The 17,865-nt window shown below is 48.0% G+C and overlaps 4 protein-coding genes across 4 annotated transcripts in view; 2 read left to right on the top strand and 2 right to left on the bottom strand.

The window, feature by feature from the left end:
* Positions 1–777: 777 nt before the first annotated feature.
* On the top strand, positions 778–5,385 carry C922_02776 (hypothetical protein; the record flags this gene model as incomplete). Its single annotated transcript, XM_008818375.1, has 1 exon — positions 778–5,385. One exon carries the CDS (start codon positions 778–780, stop codon positions 5,383–5,385), a length of 4,608 nt encoding a protein of 1,535 aa, XP_008816597.1.
* Positions 5,386–6,503: 1,118 nt separating this feature from the next.
* Positions 6,504–7,459, bottom strand: C922_02775 (hypothetical protein; the record flags this gene model as incomplete). The annotated part of the gene is made up of 2 exons (XM_008818374.1): positions 6,504–6,577; positions 6,715–7,459. 2 exons carry the CDS (start codon positions 7,457–7,459, stop codon positions 6,504–6,506), a joined length of 819 nt encoding a protein of 272 aa, XP_008816596.1.
* A 2,443-nt stretch (positions 7,460–9,902) lies between these two features.
* Positions 9,903–11,552, top strand: C922_02774 (eukaryotic peptide chain release factor subunit 1; the record flags this gene model as incomplete). The annotated part of the gene is made up of 3 exons (XM_008818373.1): positions 9,903–9,979; positions 10,202–10,356; positions 10,498–11,552. 3 exons carry the CDS (start codon positions 9,903–9,905, stop codon positions 11,550–11,552), a joined length of 1,287 nt encoding a protein of 428 aa, XP_008816595.1.
* An 895-nt stretch (positions 11,553–12,447) lies between these two features.
* C922_02773 (hypothetical protein) overlaps positions 12,448–17,865 on the bottom strand; it is a gene marked incomplete at both ends in the record, with an annotated part of 10,950 nt that continues 5,532 nt past the window's right edge. Inside the window, 2 exons of the mRNA XM_008818372.1 lie at positions 12,448–12,963; positions 13,148–17,698. Coding sequence (XP_008816594.1) covers positions 12,448–12,963; positions 13,148–17,698 — 5,067 coding nt within the window. The remainder of the gene's footprint in view (positions 12,964–13,147; positions 17,699–17,865) is intronic.

The following is a 17,865-nucleotide window of genomic DNA, read 5'->3' as shown; positions in this document are numbered from 1 at the left end:
GGAGGACCGTCCCACAGAGGGAGGGGGGGGGTCGCCTGAGACATCCATCGTGCCTCCCCTCAACCACGTCCGTTTGGTTATCCCCCCGTCTCCGTCACGCCAGCTGCGTACGTCGCCAAGATAGACTGCCTACCCAGCTCGTCCAACGTGTAAATTTGAATCTCCCAATGTGTAAATGTTAATGTAAATAAATATATATATATAGAGAGAGAGGCCGAGGACCTCTCCGCTGCGTGGAAACGTGGATAGATAAATCACCTTGACTAATACAGGCAGTAACGGACACGTACGAGGGGAGGTTGCACAAATTTTGATCTGCACATGAACGGGGAAAGGCCAACGGTGTGTCTATGACACTGAATAACCTTGGTGGTAGGGAGTAGAAAATTCGCATGACCTGTGCATGTAAAAAATGAACTTCCATATGCACATTATTTTTTTTTTTTTTTTTTTTTTGGCTAGTCGCATTTTAACACGCATAGATAAAGTTGTATAATTAACCGTTTTTGAATTGCGATTAGATCGTTATCGTTCTATATATATATTTTTTTTGTGAGAGTATCTAACGAATTAGTGAATAGCCCAAGCTTATGCTCCACTTTTTTTCACGTTGACCAGTCTGAAAGAGGGGAAGAAAAACGCACACGTGAGTATTTCCTGTTTGTGTGTCCGCCGATGCCCGTGTATCTTTATTAAAACGCTGTGCCTCACCCCCCCCTGTAACTCATAAATAAAGTGGGGCCCCCTACTCCACCACGCCAAACACCTTTCACCAACATGTCTGGTGAAAATAACTTTTTCGGTAACCCCTACTCAACGAACGTTAACTATGAGGACGTGTCTGCGCCAAATGAATACGCGGGTGCCTCCCAGGAAGGCGTCTTTTACAAAGGCATGGCGGAGGGGGGGTACAGCTACCATCCGAATGGAAATCTATCGGAGGAGTTCTTGAATCCGAACATGAGCAGTTTTGCAAACGGAGGAATTGGGGTGAACAGCCAGAGCAACCAAGAGGGCTACGGCAGGATGCGTGGTGGATTTGGAGGCAACTACGGAAGCAGCGGTAACTACGGAAGCGGCGGTGACTACGGAAGCGGTGGAAACTACGGAAGCGGCGACAACTATGGAAGAGACGACAACTATGGAAGAGGCGACAACTATGGAAGAGGCAACGACTATGGAAGCGGCTACATGAACGAGGCAAGCAACTTCCAAGACAGGCCAGGAGCAAGCCACACGGGCGTGAATTCCGCTAACAATTTGGCCTACGCAAACAGAATGGGAAGGATGAACGGTATGAACGGAATGGGAAACTTGAACGCGGGGAGCATGGATAGTATGCGCATGCTGAACAATCTGGGAGGAGGCGAGAACCTCCACAACTCACTAAAAGACATGGGTTCGCTGAACAGAATGGAAAATGTGTTCATGAAGAAAAATGTAAAAAGGGGCATCCAGGGGGGCTACGAAAATGAGAAGGAAGCAGCTAGCTTTAATCACCTCGGCGGCATGCACAACTCGTACGGTGGTATGACCACCGTAGGTGTCCCTGGGAAACGCGCTAAAGGGAGAACGACGAATGTGAAAACCCATCCCAGTAATTTGAAGAATGCCAATTGGTATGCTAAGCAGAGGAGTTTGGAAAATGTGAACAGCGTGGGTGGAGAAGGGGGGAGTGCTCCCGGGGATCCAGGTGGTCCCACTGAAGATGTGCAGAAGAGGCTGACCAACCACGTGAACACACCCCAAAACAGGGGAAGTGTAAACAGTGGTGATCGCCCAAATGGCATCGCAGGATTGAGCAGTGTGAGCAGCTTCGACAACATAGATAAACAGCCCGGAATGACCCACGCGAGCAGCGAGCTAAATTCGATTAATAGCAGAAATGATATGGCCAGAGCAAATAACTACCACACGCTAAGTAGAAACAACACGTATGGTAATTACCGCATGGGTGACTATGCGACGGATAGGAGCATCATTCGAAACCATAATGCCATGCAGCAAGGGTACACTTCCAGCGGCAACTACCTAGAGGGCCAAAAGGCCAACAGGGCAACAAGCCCTCACAATCTCAACAACTCATTTGGAAACCAGGGAACCAGTTACCTAGGTAGTAACAACACACCGAACAACTCCTATATAAAAGGAAACATATGGAGTAAAATGAAGAACACCGTAAAGAGTACCTTTAACATCTTCGGCAAGTCGTCAGATGAGACCTTCAATAAGGAGGAGCAAGTGGCATACAGCCCCGAGGGAAGCGGTCCCTATGCAATTGGAGGCAGCGTTCGTGGTGGACGTGGCGGTGAAATTAGAGGCGATCTTCAGGGGGGCCAAAGGAGGAATCTCTCTCCGAATGAGTATCCCTATGATCGCCCCCCCTTCAACCATCAGTACAGCGGAGAGGCCGAGAAATTAGCGCTCCAGGGAAGCAAAGGTGCGCAGAATGACCACAACAGCATTGTAAGGAATAGCCAAATGGTGGACCCCAGTTTGCCGTATGGCGGCAACAGCGGGGCATTTTTTTACGAAAACCAGTATGCTGACCAGCGTTCCGCATGGGGAGGGGACTACCACGCGGGGCCTGTGTATCATAGGAGTGACTTCGAAGGAGGCTCCGCATTTGGGGTTGGCGGCGCAGCCGGTGCACGCGGCGAAGGCGGCTTCGATAACTCCTACGGTAACGACTCCAGCTTCTATGGCAACGGTGGCGCCAGCTTCTACGGTAACAACAGCAGGCACATCCATGACGAGCCATCCACGCATCAGGGGACACTGCACCCGCAGATGTACCACGATGCAGCCAACAGTAACAACTGTCCCCAGCAGGTGAAGAACAAAACCAGATCGAGAAAAGGAAAGAACAGCGGCCCAAAGGGGGAGGAGAAAAGAACAGACACCAAGGTGCAGGAAAAGAAGGCCCCAGTGAAAAGTCCCAAGAGGACCAGAACGAACAGCATAAAGAATGAAAGAGCACTCAGCAGTAGAATGAGTGCGAGCGTGGGATTGGGCCTTGGCAGCAATATCAGCATGGGTGCCATCATTAACACCGATGCGTACTCCAATGCGAACAACGTGAGTCGCAACTACAACGATGCTAATTATTTCCACCATGGTAGTTCCCACGCAGTTACGCTAAACCTGTCGAATGGCGGGAATTTGGGTAACTTCGAGGGGGTAGCTGCTGTGAGCGGACATATGACTGAAAAGGTTGAGGATGCCCCGGGGGTAGGAACCGCTCCGTATGATGCAACCGCTCAGCATGTTTCGGGCCAGCCGTTCCAGGGAAACAAGCAACTGCAGGCGCAGCATCCAGCTAACCACAAACGCAAGTCCGTCCAAACCAAGTGTAACTTCAAACTGAACAAGGATATAGTGGAAATGATTCTGCGAAACAATAAGTATTCCATAGGAAAAAGCACAAACGATAGCTTAAGTAATCCCTATACGAACTTCTTGATGAATGTAAGTACCTCCTATTTGAAGAGAAAATCACAGGAACGTAATAATGGAACGGACAGCAAATCGGATAGTCCTAACCACCCCCCTGTGGTGGAAAAAGATGTAGAAGGTTATTCATCCAAAGTGGATAATCTGGAGAGGGTAAATCATATGGCGGGGTTAACTCCTCCCAGTAGGACACCTGAAGAAAACTTTTCCCGAGGATACACACAGCAGAGAGGTGAAACAGATGCATATGTACCGTACAAAGGAGTCACAAGTGAAACGAAAGTAGAAAAAATAAGGAAGGAGCTGCAGGAGGAACACCAACTGGGTGGAGCACAGGGAGGGGCAGGGGCAGAGGCAAATGGAGGGGGAGGAGGAGTCCCCTTGAAGAGAAAAGGAATTCGAGGAAGAAAAAAAAAAATACAAAGCGACCATGCAGATGAAGGAAACCTATTACATGAAGGCGTAAAAGTGGAACAGAAGGAAGTCAAGCGGAAAGGTAGGAAGAGGAAAATGTCTGTAGAATCAGCTAGCCAAAATAAGGAGGAAAAGGAATTGGAGAAAAAAGACACAAACAAGTGTGTAAAGAGCATTCCAGTGGAAGAACCCATCCTCCACAATATAAAAGAAGAGGGGACAAAAATTAAAAACGACGAAGTAGCATTGTGTTTCAAAAGACCAAAGGGGGAAGCTCCATTTGGAGAAAACAAGAATGACTCTCCTGCACATTTCACAAGCAACGTTTTTCAAATCCTGAATTATAAGCTCAACAAATTCAATGGGAAAAATTGTCTCAACAGCCACGCGGAGGTGACTGTTCTGCTTAACAACTTCCTGAACGTGGTGAGGATAATAAATCATCACAGGAAGATGTTGCATGGGGTGTACGGTCACCGGTTTAAGGTCCCTAGTGAGACTTGCTTGAGGACCTACTTCGAAGCGAAGTTTCCTTTTATACAATGCTACCGGAATAGGCTCTACGAGCTGGCGGACGGGGGGGAGGAAGAGGAGGAGGAGGATGGAGGGGAAGAGGAAAAGGATGATGGGGGGGAAGAGGAAAAGGATGATGGAGGGGAAGAGAATGTCCTAAAAGTAAAAGCGAAAGAAGCAGGAGCAAACGTCGGAGAGGAAGCCGCAGCCGCAGCCCATTCGCGGGTGGCGGACGAAGCGGGGCCACCGCTCACAGGAGGCACTTCATCTAATGGGCCACCGTTCACCGCAGGCACTGCGTCTAATGGGCCACTTCTCACCGCAGCTAATTCACCTTGTGACGACCTACCCACTGCCGTGTTCACCTCGCAGGGGCTCCTCCCAAACAATGGTGTCCCCCTTCCTGCAGACAGAACACAAATTGGGGAGAGCTGCTGTGGTGGGCTGCCCCCCCCTCTGGTTAACCACGAAAAGGTCAGCGAAAGGTCAGATACGGTTAAGGAGCAATTCTGTCCCCTCTCAAGTTCGGAAATTCCCCATCGAGGCAACGACGAAGAAGGGGGTGACCCAAGCGAAACATCCCAAAGAACAGTCCAAGTAGAACCCCTCACTGATCATTTGAACGGAGTCAAGGAAACAATAACGAATGGATTACACTTCTCACCAATTAATAATCCCCCGACTGGTTATGTACCCGTGAAGGAACAGTGTAGCAGTGGGGCCGACGGAATAAGTGTGTCGAGATGGGTCCTACCTAGTGATAATCGCGGCGATAGTTATGCGCTTGGCATCGACGACCCCTCCGCGTACGTACTGTCGAACTCGGTTACCTACACAATGTTGAATCCAGGCGGCTACATGGGAAGCTACCCCTCCCCCTTCCCTTGTGAGGAGTACCAAATGTATGGCGCGCTGCCAAATGGACACACCCAGAACAACGCCACACACCATTTCAACCCCCACGTGAATTCAGGGAATAAGTTGAATGGAGATTCCTTCGGGTGAGAGGGAGAAGCGGTTTTATATGTATCGATGAAGCGGGGCGAAGGGGGTAAGACGAGGGTGCACCCTTGGAAAATGTTAAAAAAAAAAAAAAAAAGTTAGCCTGAACCGTGCGCAGATTGCGCTGTGATAGTAAGAAGCAGGACAATAGTCCCACCCGTTCAAACACATGACGGATGAGAAGTGCGTCCACGCCTCATTCCCCCCCTCCTAGAGCCTACACATTTTTAAGGAGGAAAAATTCGTAGTGGTCGTCCCAAGTGTGAAAGAAGCAGTTCGGCTTAAGCGCCCTTGAAAAGAAGAAAAAAAAAAACAGAAAAGAGAAGCGAAACTAACCCAGCTGGGGTGCGTTCATCATTTTAGAAAATGACCCACCGTTTCTGCCCTTTTATTTGATGTAAAAAGGCGTTTCATTGTTTAACGAAAAAAAAAGAGGAAAAAAAAAGATAAAAAAATAGGAAAAAAACTCCACGTTACGTCTGTACAGGGTATGTGCTACTACGACGCTGAGTGCACAGCCTGAGGAGAGGAAGGGTGAAGGGAACTGCGCGTATTCACAAGAAAAAGTACACATGAAAAAACCATCCACCTGTAGTAGACAGAGCTCACGTGCAACCGTATGGCATATGAGGTATGGCGACATGGCCGACGCTTGCTGAAGTACGCACAGTTGTAAAATTGGAGGGGGGAAAAATTCAGAGAGGAAAGATTCGCATATGTGTGGGAAGAGCCCCAGGGGAATGTATCCGCGTTATGGCTTTGCGGACGTCTGTACATGTGCACGTGCGCTCGTCCAACTCCATTTCTCTCTGCAAAAAAGGGGCCAACAGGCCAACGGGCCAGACGGACATTTATATTTTTTTTTTTTTAAGTAAATTTTTAATTCGAAACATTTTCTTTAAGTGCAAAATGGTTCCCTTGAAACGGCGGCATGGGGTTATCTCCTCCTTAAGGGAACACTGCCGAGGAGGAGAAGCCCCAACAGGGGTGTAGACATACACGCGTGCAAATAGAACACATGTACGTACACAACACACAGAGGCGTATAAAAATCTACTCCGCGCATGGCATTCTTCTTCCATTTTGTGAAAAGAAGAAAAAAACGCCGCTTGCACGTTCCGTCATTCCAATACAATTGTGGCGCCCAGCTCCTCGAACTTCTTTTTCATTTCTTCTGCTTTTTCCGCGGGCACGTCTAAGAGGGGGGGGGGATGATAATGCAGATGAGCTGCAGATGAGCTGCAAATTAGCTGCAAACGGGCTGCAAACGGGCTGCCAATCGGATGCGAACGGAACGCCGCTTAACCAGCGAAGCGAAAAGGGGGGCCTTACTCTTTTGCACATAGAAAGGGGCGCTCTCCACCATGTCCTTTGCCTCCTTCAACCCGACGTTGGTTATTTTGCGAATTTCTTTAATCGTGTTAATTTTATTTTTTACGTCGAAGTTTTCTAACTTTACATTGAATGTCCTTTTGTTGTTTTTTTTCTCCTCCTTCTTTTTTGTCTCTGCCTGTTCATTTTTTTCTGCTGTCCCCAAATTGGGAGTGGCACCCGATGGGATAGAACCCACGGCAGCGACATGACTGGGGAGAGCAGAGTGCATCCCTGGGGGCAGATTTGCGGCTGAGAAACTCCCTGCGCTGAAGAAGCTAGAGGGATGTGGAAACGGGTTCCTGTTAGAAAAAACGGAGTTATTGAATTGTTTGTCTCCGTCCAACTTTTCTTGGCACAGGTCACATAGATCTGCTGCTTCGATTAGGGTTAGGTTAAGAATTTCATCTACAAGCTTTAACACCTTTTTGGATGGCTTCCTTTTCTTTGAGTCGTTTTCTTCAGTGGCTTCCTCGTTTCGGTTGCTTCCGGTTATGTCTTTTATTTTATCAAACACATCGAAGCTGCTGTTTGGGGCATTACTACCACTGCTTCTCCGTGTCTGCAGGGATTTGCTTGTCCAGAGGTCTGCCACACTGAGCGCAGCCGTGAGCGCAGCTGCATGTGCGGCTGCATTTACGTGTGCACCATTTTGGTGCAACCTCGCACTACAAAGGGCGCTTTTTACCAGTCCGTTTTTTTTCATTCTTCCGATTAACTCAGCGGATGTGTGTAGGGTGGTTACACATGGATGGGCAGGCACCTTTCACCAATTGGGACATCATCACCCGTTAGGTCGATATTTCGGGGCTATCTCTTTCCCCGTTGCACCGATTTGCACTCTCCCCCTTCACAAACGAAGCGAGCACTGTTTGCACGTGGAAGAAGTTCCCCTCGGACATGTTTTCACATTATTAGGCGATTCGTGGAATGGCCGCTGAAGTGCATTCGTCCCCGCGGTGGGGTTACTCAGCTGCTTCTGTTTGGGTTGATGAGGCACAGTTGTGGTGGCCCTGCGTGGATGTGTTGACGATGCGCAGTCGTGATGATCACGCGCAGCTGTGGTGGGCAGTCCCTTTTCTCTTTCGACGCAAAGTGCCAATTGGCCTATGTTCGCTGCACCCGTTCGCTTAGGTAGGGGCGTGCATCTGCCTGTATCCCCGGGCATGTGTGTGGTGTGGCAGGCGGATCAGCCAGTGTGCCTCCTTCTCGGCAGATCACCTGAACTCAGCTCAGTCCAGCGAAGTGAGATCCACTTCGCTGGCCGTGAGGTGGGCACTGCTGCTTCTGAAGCGGATTCCCAATGTTTGCTAACTCTGCAGAAGAGCCATACAGATCGGAGTGAACAAATGTGCATTTAGCTTCGTCAACGTTTTTAAGTAGCCATGTAGAGAGGCAGCCATTTTATTGTGTCACCACTTCGCATGTGCTGACATGCAGGAGGAGGTATATCTTTTCAATTTATTAATTTTTTTTTTTTTCTTTTTTTCAGTCAACCCATATCGGGGACACCCTTCATGGAGGGGGTCTAAATAAAATGCCACCCACTGGCCAAAAAAAAAAAAAAAAAAAAAAAAATACTCCCCGTAAAATGTGAATACAAGGGTGAACGTGGAAAGAGGCCAAACCGTGACAATCCTTGCAGAAGTGAGGCAATAAAGAGGAAGGGGAAAACCAGGTGTGATTTTAGAAAAACCTGGCGTAGCATAATATGGAGTGGCTTCTTTTTTTCTTACCCTTATGTACTGTGTATTATCTGGCGGCGTGGTGACCCCCAGGGGGCACCAAGTAGTGAACATAAAAAGAAAGGCGATCGAAACGGACGGAGAGTTTTCCTTTTTCTTTTTTTTCTTTAGAAGAGTTTAAAATAGAAAATAAGTACTACGCGCCGCGCAGAGTGTGCAAAGCGAACGGAAGCAAAGCATCCCTGTTTTAATCACCAGGGTTGCAGTGCGAAGAAGCTCGTGTGAAAGTTGCGAATATCATTTTGCCCCCATGTGCGCTACGAATATATATGCATATTATATATACATGCCCGTGCGTGTGCTTCCGCGAATCGCGCCCAACGGGGTGGTTTTCACGCCTAAGGAGAACCCCCGCGCGAGAAAGAGGGCCCCCCAAAAAAAGAGCGCTTTATGTGTTGAATAGAGTTGAGATTCGGTATGTACGACCCAGTAAGGCTCTGATACTCGCGCGAAGGCAGTCGCGAAAATGTGAAGGGGGCAGTGGAACCATAGCGATCAGTTGAAGAAAAAAGCGCCGGAAAAAGCGGCGCCAGATAAATCAGGCGTCGTATTTTCAAAATGAAATTCATTGTTGCACAAATGCGCATATAAAGTATTTTACCGCGCGTGTATTTATATGCACTGCGTTATATATGTATATAGTTTCAACCTGCCATCCTGCAAGCCTACCAGCTAACCCACGCAGCATTGGTTAGCTGTGGGCCAAGAGGAAGAGCAACGTGCACTTCAAGGCGCAGTGGGGGAGGAAGCCATTTTGACCGCAAAGCGAAAAAATAAAAAAAACTTCAGATGTTATAATTCGTTCATGTTACATCAAAGGGACGAGAAGGAAAAATCCTACCTCCTTCGCTTTTTTCGTCATCTGCCTCTTCGGCGTTATTTGCCTCTACGTCGTTATCTGCACCTTTACTTCACCTCACTTGACCTTCTTTCTTTTTTCTTTTCCCAAAGCATAGATTAGATGGCCCTCCCACGGCATGAAATACATTTGCGCTTTGCCTAACAACATATGTACGACGGAGCTTCGTGGGCGAAGAACGTCCCTTCCGTTTCAAACCAACGCAGTCGCCGCCGCCGCCTCCTCCTCCTCCTCTCATTTTGTTTGTCCCATTTGATACGGCTGCACCGACCATTTTTTGTCGCATAACTGAGTTTGTCGTCGTTCTCCTGTTCCTTCTCCTGTTCCTTCTCCTGTTCCTTCTCCTGTTCCTTCGCCTTTTCCTTTTCTGGCCCGTTTTTTATGTGGCCCACCGGGGCAAGCAGGCCGCACTTATACTATGCTCTGCTGGACAAGGGGGCCCTTCTACCGCTTTATGCAGTTTTTAATTAGCCGCAAAAAAACGAACAGCACTGCGACGCGGTTACCCCGTATACACCCCGAATAAGGAACAAAAAAGAAACGCTATGGATGAAGATCGAGATGCCAACATCGAGCAATGGAAAATCAAGAGGCTCATAAAGAAGCTGGAGAATGCCAAGGGGTAAGGACCGATTCAGAAACCTTTTCACACGTAGTGAAATATCTCGTGCTTCTACATGTGGACCGCGGGTGAGGGGGTATATCCCTGATGTGTTCACTACATCGGGAGTACCTCCTACCCCTCATTATGCTAATCGGGTATAACGCATCTGATGAGTGTTAACTTCTCCTTATTTCCATTATTTTATTAATTTTTCCCTACATCTCTGCTACCCCACCAAAGGAACGGAACCAGCATGATCAGTCTAATCATCAAGAACAAGGATGAAGTGTCTCGAATAAATAAAATGCTCGCGGATGAGCTGGGGACGGCCTCCAATATCAAAAGCAGAGTCAACCGACTCAGTGTGTTGTCTGCCATTACATCCACGCAGCAAAGTGAGAGCGGAATGGTGCACCAAATGGGGTGCTGTGGTGTGTTTGATATGCGTGTGGTATGCCTGTGGAATGCCCGTGCTGCTCATCGTGCCACCGCTAGCACTGGCTAATCACTTGTTGCCGCTTTCTTTCTCCACGCAGAGCTGAAGCTGTACAGCAAGACGCCGCCCAAAGGGCTAGTCGTGTTCTGCGGCACAGTGATAACGGAGGACGGGAAGGAGAAAAAAATGTCTATCGATTTCGAGCCATTCAGGCCAATAAACACAAGTCTGTACCTATGTGACAACAAATTTCATGTGGAAGCTCTAAAGGAGTTGCTCGAAAGTGACGAAAAGTTCGGTTTTATCATTGTCGACGGTAATGGAGCTCTATTTGGCACCATACAGGGGAATACCAGAGAAGTCATAAGGAGATTCACCGTAGATCTGCCTAAGAAACATGGCAGAGGAGGTCAAAGTGCCTTACGTTTTGCTCGTCTGAGATTAGAGAAGAGACACAATTATCTAAGAAAAGTTGCCGAAGTAGCAACATCTGTTTTTATAACAAATGACAAAATCAATGTGTCGGGTATAGTACTCGCAGGAAGTGCTGACTTTAAGAATGACCTCATGCATAGTGACATGTTTGATCAGAGGCTCTTCACCAAGGTTATAAAAATAGTGGATATTTCTTACGGAGGAGATAATGGGTTCAATCAGGCAATTGAGTTAAGCTCTGAGGCGCTCCAGAATGTCAAGTTCATTCAGGAGAAAAAGCTTATTGGTAAGTTTTTTGAAGAAATCGCACAAGACACAGGGAAGGTTGTTTATGGCATTGAAGATACATTGAAGGCTCTGGAGATCGGGGCGGTGGAGTTACTAATCCTGTATGAAGGGTTGGATATAATAAGATTGACGACGAGGAATGCTATTACGAATACGACACGGACGATGCACATTTCGCCTCAGGATGAGAAACAGGAATCGCTATACAAAGAGAACAACGTGGAATTGGAGGTGGTGGAGAAAATCTCCCTTACCGATTGGGTCATAAATAATTACAAGAGGTACGGAGCTTCTCTCGACTTCGTCACCAACAAGTCACAGGAGGGGGCCCAGTTCCAGAAGGGCTTCGGAGGGTTTGGCGGCATGCTCAGGTACAAGCTGGACCTTAATTTGTATGACGAGGATGTGGAGAGCGACGCGGAGCTCTTCTGAGAGGGGACGAAGCGAGAAGAAGCGAATGGAAGCGAGTTGAATCGAGCCGCATACGACGTCGAGGGGTTGTGGCGCGCCTTCCATATCGCCCCCCCCCTGGACACGGATCCTCCCAAACGTTGGCCCGAAAAGTATGGCGGCGAAGATTCCCACGTGAATTTTTCCAAATGTTCTTTTTCTAAATGTTCTTTTTCGAGATGTCTCGCCCCATCGGGATGTCTCCCTCTATGGGGTGTACACCCCGTTCCCCCACGTCCCTTTCCCCTTTGTATGTGCATACGTTTGCTGACCATCGTGTTTTCCTCACCCCCTCCTCTTCTCTATTTGTTTTGATTAGTTTTGTTTCCCATTTTTGCACGCACATGGGCACTCGCACAGGCACCGCCTCTCCACCTTTTGTTTTTCGGCCCATCGGGCAACTCTCCATTGGCCAATCTACCCCATTGGCTAACCTACCCCATCGGGCAACTGCCCCTCTGCCCCTTCACCCCATGCCTATCTGTCCCTCCACGTATGAACCCATTTGTCTTCGCCCCCCCATGTGCCTTACCAACTGGACGTACGTGCCACCATGTGAAATGCGATTTTTTTAATTCATTCGAAAGGAAGTTCCAGAGTGGCACCCCTCGCACCCGCCTGGGGCACCCCATCCTCTTGGGGCACTCCTCTGGGTGGGACAAAATTTCACAGCCGAGAATGCAGTGCGCGATGGAACAGACAAAAAAAAAGGAACAAGTAGAAAAGGAAAGAAGCAAGGAAGAAGTAAAAGGATGAAGCACAGAAGGTGAACGCACAGAAGGTGAACGCACAGAAGCAAGAAACAAAAAGGTGTCCGCAAAAAGATGTCCGCCCAAACGGCCGACGCGTTGCAAACCGGCGGAACTCATCGCGGGATTCACTTCTTATGCATGTTCACGACGTAATTATAGATTAAGGTGCACTTTTTCTTCAAGCCGCTGGTACAGATGTTAGACGGGAGGAGCGTGGCGTTAATGTGAATGAGGTACGAGCAGACGTTGCTTAGGAGAATCTGCTTAAGGCACGAATCTTCGCACGTTTCTTTTAGTTTCTCCAAAATGAAGGCTCCCAGAAAGGCACTCCTCTCAAGGATCTCTCTAAGGATATCATAGTAATTACTTAATTCGATCATTTCTGGAAGGAAGTTAAACATATAATCGTCTTTATAGACCCTCTTTGTATTCATATACTCGTCGATGGATTTGTTGTATTGGACTATTTCTCCGAGATAGTTGGAAGCTTCGCTGTCCGAGTGACTATCCGTTAGGTAGCAGCTGAGGCTGGATTTGGCTGTGCCCCGCGCGTAGTGGACTTTCTCCCTCTTCTTCTCCTTCACGGTGTTCACGATGTCGAGGCAGATGGGCACGTAGGAGAGTCCCGCGTGGATTTTGATCTGCGGAAAGGGGGGTTAAGGAGGAGCGGAGTTAAGAAGCGGCGTTAAGAAGGGGCGTTAAGAAGCGGCATTGAGAAGCAGCTTGTATGATCAGCTGCTTTCACGCTATAGCCGCTTGCCTGATCAGCTGCTTTCACGGAAGCTCCCTGCATGGTAACCGCGTAAGGCAGAGGAGCGGACCTACCGTGCGGATGAGCGTCGTATTTTTGCGGCCGAAGTGCTCAATGATGTTGGTGACAAGCCTAGTCGACTTCAGGAGAAGAATGTAGAGGTGCACCACAAAGTAGGAGTAAGTGAAGTAGGGCGTCTGAATTATGTTGAGCAGGATTGTGTTGTAATTTAGAATGGATTTATAGCAAAGGTAGAGAACCCTCTGTGTGAACAGAGACAAGTCATTCTTCTTCCTCCTATCCTTTTTTTCTTTGTCAGTGGATTCACTACTAGATGCAGTGATTTCGTAAGGGCTGTAGGGATCGATAATGACTTCTTTCTCAAAAATGAACTTCTCCAAGATGCGGTTGATGTAAAACAGGTGGTGCTCCACCCCCTTGCTCATCAACGATATCAGCATGTGATTGATGTTGAAGTTGTTGCAGTAGTAGGAGGTTTTTGTGAGTAGCTCCACGTACAGATATGATTCCTCGAAAATGGCAAGGCAGTTTATTTTTTCGATCTTTAAAAAGATAAAATTGATTCGATCGGACATCTTGCTTATAATGTCCAGCATGGCATCCAGGAAGAACTCCGCTTCGTTCTGCGCTTCGTTCTCCGCTTGACCCGTGTGCTGCGTCTCTTTGTGACCGTCTCTTCGTTCTGCGTGGGTCAGGGGGCGGCCGCTCAGCACGTCGAAGCCGTCCACAAACTTCTCTGCTTCGCGGTCCCCATTTTTTGCGTCTTCTGCGCCGTCCTCTTGGGCTTCCTCTTCGGCTTCCTCTCCCCCCTCCACTGCCTTGCCAGGGGGAACCACTCTGCGCATGAAGAAATCATCCAATTGGAGCCCTCCAAAGGGGTCCGCGTCGAAGTAGAAACCCCCTCCTCCCCCGCGGACATTCTTCACAAAAACGTACAGCATCTTTATTAGCAGAACAATGAGGGAGCACAGTACGATGTGATTCTTGTTTCGGACATACTTCTGCTCGTGATTCAAATAGTAAATGGCACTAAACGTCTTGCTCTTGTCGAATATTGCGTGGTAAATGTCAGGCACGTAGAGAAGTTTGGTGAGGATATCTCCCTTGATGATCTGTAGACACGTGTCTTTATTTAAAACCATGAATGTCAGTGTATTCACGTAAAAGTCGTAGTACTCCGTCGAATCGAGAAAGTTGTTGATTCGGTTCATGTGATCATAGATGTGGTTTTTTAAGAACCCGTAGATGTACTCATTTGCTATGTTGAAAATTTTTTTTTTTTTTTTTTTTTTCTCCCTCAGGCAGTTCAGGAAGAAGTTGTAAAACAGGTCATACACAGTGTTTATCCTATTGTAGAGAAAGTAGAGAAGAATGCGCTCTATTGGGTTCGACTTGGTCACATTGCTGTCTTTGTTCTTCATGTTTTCGTGATGGGCTTCGTAGCATTCATTTAGGATCCCATTCAGCGTCGATACGTACAAGTGGAGGTGCTCCTTATCCCGTTCGGTTGACTTCCCACGGGGGGAATGCACACTACCGATGGGGTCTCGTTCCCGGTGTGTGATGCTGCCTCGTCCTGGGTTTGCTTCCTCCTTGGAGCCAGCCCCCCCATGGAACAGCGACCTGTTCAGCACGACGAAGTGATTGTTGTAAATCCGAATCGTCACGTAGAACAGCTCCAGAAGATTCACAAACAAGCTGATGTTAAAATGGTTCGCGGGGAGCATGCACTTGAGGATCGAGTTGGGCACATGCAAAGCGTTGAAGTTTCTCTGTAAGTATACATTCTTGTGATGGAACTTAAAATTCTGGACGTGCAAAGTGACACATCGGATGAATAGGGAGAGAAGGAGTGGCACATCATATATGAGGCTGTTTTGACTTGTTTGTTTGCCTGTTTTTTTTTTTTCCAAAGGTCGTTTTCTCCTTTCCGTGCTGCTGTGTCCCAAGTGGGTTTCTTCCTCTGCTCTGTCCCCACCGACGAGTCGATACTTCTTCACTTCCTCCGTGGAAAGGTTGCTCAAGATGTCGAAGACGATGTGGTCGTTTTTATTTTTTACATTCGAAATGAAGGACTCGTGGGAGAACATGTCTGTATAGAAGCTACCTTGGTGGTAATAGTCCATCCCCTCATCGTTTACGAACGCATCATGGGAATTTTTTAGTGAACTCCTATCGTTGCTTCGCTTCTTTTCCATCACAGGTTGATACTTGGATGGGTGTTCCTCCGAGTGGCCCAAGTGGTCGGAATAACTTTGCCGCTCCGAACCTCCACCGGAGTTTCTCGTGCTTATAATGCTCAGCAGATTAATCAGAATGTTTGACACCAGGATGTAGTATAGCGAGTTTTTGCTCACTTGCAGAGAAGGAGTAATAAATGTAATTACTGATTCGAAGACGAAGAAGAGAAAGGGAGCGCTTCCACTTATGTTGGCCCCTTTCAGTGCTTGGCTTTCCTCCTTCTGGAAGATCTCATCGTTCAGCAGGTCTCTATGCTTTATTATGATCATCAGTTTGTACAGTATGAGGAACAGACGCATCCTGCTGTCGTAGGTACTCTGAGTGAGATTAATATATTGCATGCAGTCGACTTCGTTCTTAAAAAATTTCGAATAAATGAATACGCTTGAGGAGGAATTCACCGCGGAGTCGCTACTACTGTGTGTGTTCTGTTTTGTTTTTTTTTCCTTGTTTTTTCTTTTCTTCCTTTCCATGTGCTCATTACTCGGGGGGAAGAACGGGTCAATCCAGTGGTCCTCGCAGTACGCGCTGAAGAGCCACTCGCTCTGCTCCCTCGACTGCTCCCCTTTCGGCAGCGACTCGGAAGGGCTACCACCCTTGGCTGGCCCTACAGGATGAGCAGGGCACTGTTTCTCCTCGTCTGGTAAAATTGTTTCCAGGTTGCTAAAAATCGATGCGTCTATTTTTTTTTTCAGCATTTGGTCCGACTTGTACTCTCTGAGGGGGTGGCCCCCCGCGGGGTCCCCGAGTGTTCCGCCTTCGAACGGTGCACGGTTGAAGGGTTCCCTGTTCAGGCGTCCCCTGGTGAGGCTTTCCATATGGAGGCCTTCCCGGGGAAGTGCCCCTTGGGCGCGTGGCCCCCCCTCATGCATTGGCCCTGCTTCCAGATGCACCGCGCTGCCGTTAACCACGCCGATCCCCCCCCCTCCACAGACGTTCACACAGTAGAGGTAGTTCCTCACATCGAAAAGGAAATTTTTCTTTCCATACCTTTTTGCCCTTCCGTTGAAAATTTTATTATATACATAATCGGCATCCAACAGTTCGATCTTCTTCTGAATCAGACTCTTCACCGAAATGGAGTGGCTGGTCTCCTCGAAGATGTTGTCGTCCCCACGATGCACCGATCTGCTGCAGTCGCTCAGGTTCAGGACATACTTATGGTTTATCCTCCTCTGGTTAATGAAGTCAATCACATTTTCAATGAGCGCGTCGTCATTAATGAGTCCGTGCGTGTTCACATTAACACCTCTGCAGTTGAGGAGCATCAATTTAATGTTCTGAGCAGAGTCTATATTTTTCCTGTGCAGGTCCTGATAGGAGTTCATCATCTCATGCATGCTGTCGTAGTTTATGTTAAAAAATACACTACAGATGGTAGGGTCGTAGGAAATTCGAATGAGCAATGGGTATGCCAGACTCTCCTTGGTATATATTCCTTTCACGATGAGCTCAAATACCTCACACATGATGTTGAGATTGTGCATGTAGATCGTTATTTCTTTTTTTGCTTCCTTTGTGTACAGATGGTGGTTCCTGGAGTATACAAATTTGTCGCTGTTTTTTTTTAACCTGTGAGTGAACAGGTCCAGCAGCTTCTCTACGTTGTTCCAGAATGGCTCCCTTCGGTAGAGCTCTACCTCGTGTTCCTTTGACATTTCTTCCTTTGGGCTTCCCCCCTTTGGGGTTCCCTTCTTGGGTGTATCATCCCCGGCTCGCCTTTCCACCTGGCTCAGGTTAAAATAAATCGCGTTGGCAAAGTGGAGAGCTAAGTTCAAAACGCGTAAGTGGTAGAATTTGTAAGAGGACACTTCGCAGGGGGGGTCCTCCGTCCGCATCTCCCCGGTTCGCGTCTCCCGCGTCCGTTTCTCCTGTTTGCGCTTCTCCTCAGTCCGCTTCCCCCCCGCGCTCTCCTTCACGTACCCCTTCACGTACCCCTTGACGATGCACAGAAGGACGTTAAACAAATTTCGAAATATAGAGACGCTTATCAAATCGTTGTCTTTAACAAAGGCGTAAACAAACTTCAGCACGTGGAAGACCCTCTTCATATAAGCCAGCTTGACGTTATCCAAGGTTGCACTATTGGCTCTGTCCAGACAGGAGAGGATTTTTTGGAGAAATAGATTGATGACCTTGGGTAGGGGCAGGAAGCCCTGGCTGTACTTGCACAGAAAATAAATGTTATTAAAATCGTTCATCTTAAAAAATCGGTTCAGGCTTAGATAAAAATTGCAAATATTTTTGTAGTTGTATGTGAGGAAATAAAGTAAGGATATGGTGAGTATTTCCCTCTTTTCCTCCGCCTGCCTCTTTTCTATGCTCAGGATGTCGTTGTTGATGGCTTGACTGACGACGTCGTTCTGTGGAAGGGGTGATGCAGAGGAGTGATGCAGAGGAGTGATGTAGAGGAGTGTAGAGGAGTGATGTAGAGGAGTGATGCAGAGGGGTGATGTAGAGGAGTGATGCAGAGGGGTGATGTAGAGGAGTGATGCAGAGGGGTGATGCAGAGGGGTGATGCAGAGGGGTG

The sequence above is a fragment of the Plasmodium inui genome (genome assembly GCF_000524495.1).
Source record: "Plasmodium inui San Antonio 1 unplaced genomic scaffold supercont1.10, whole genome shotgun sequence".
Classification (NCBI taxonomy): Eukaryota; Apicomplexa; class Aconoidasida; order Haemosporida; family Plasmodiidae; genus Plasmodium; species Plasmodium inui.
The sequence above is the reverse complement of the archived record's forward strand: the minus strand, read 5'-3'. Positions and strand labels throughout refer to the sequence as shown.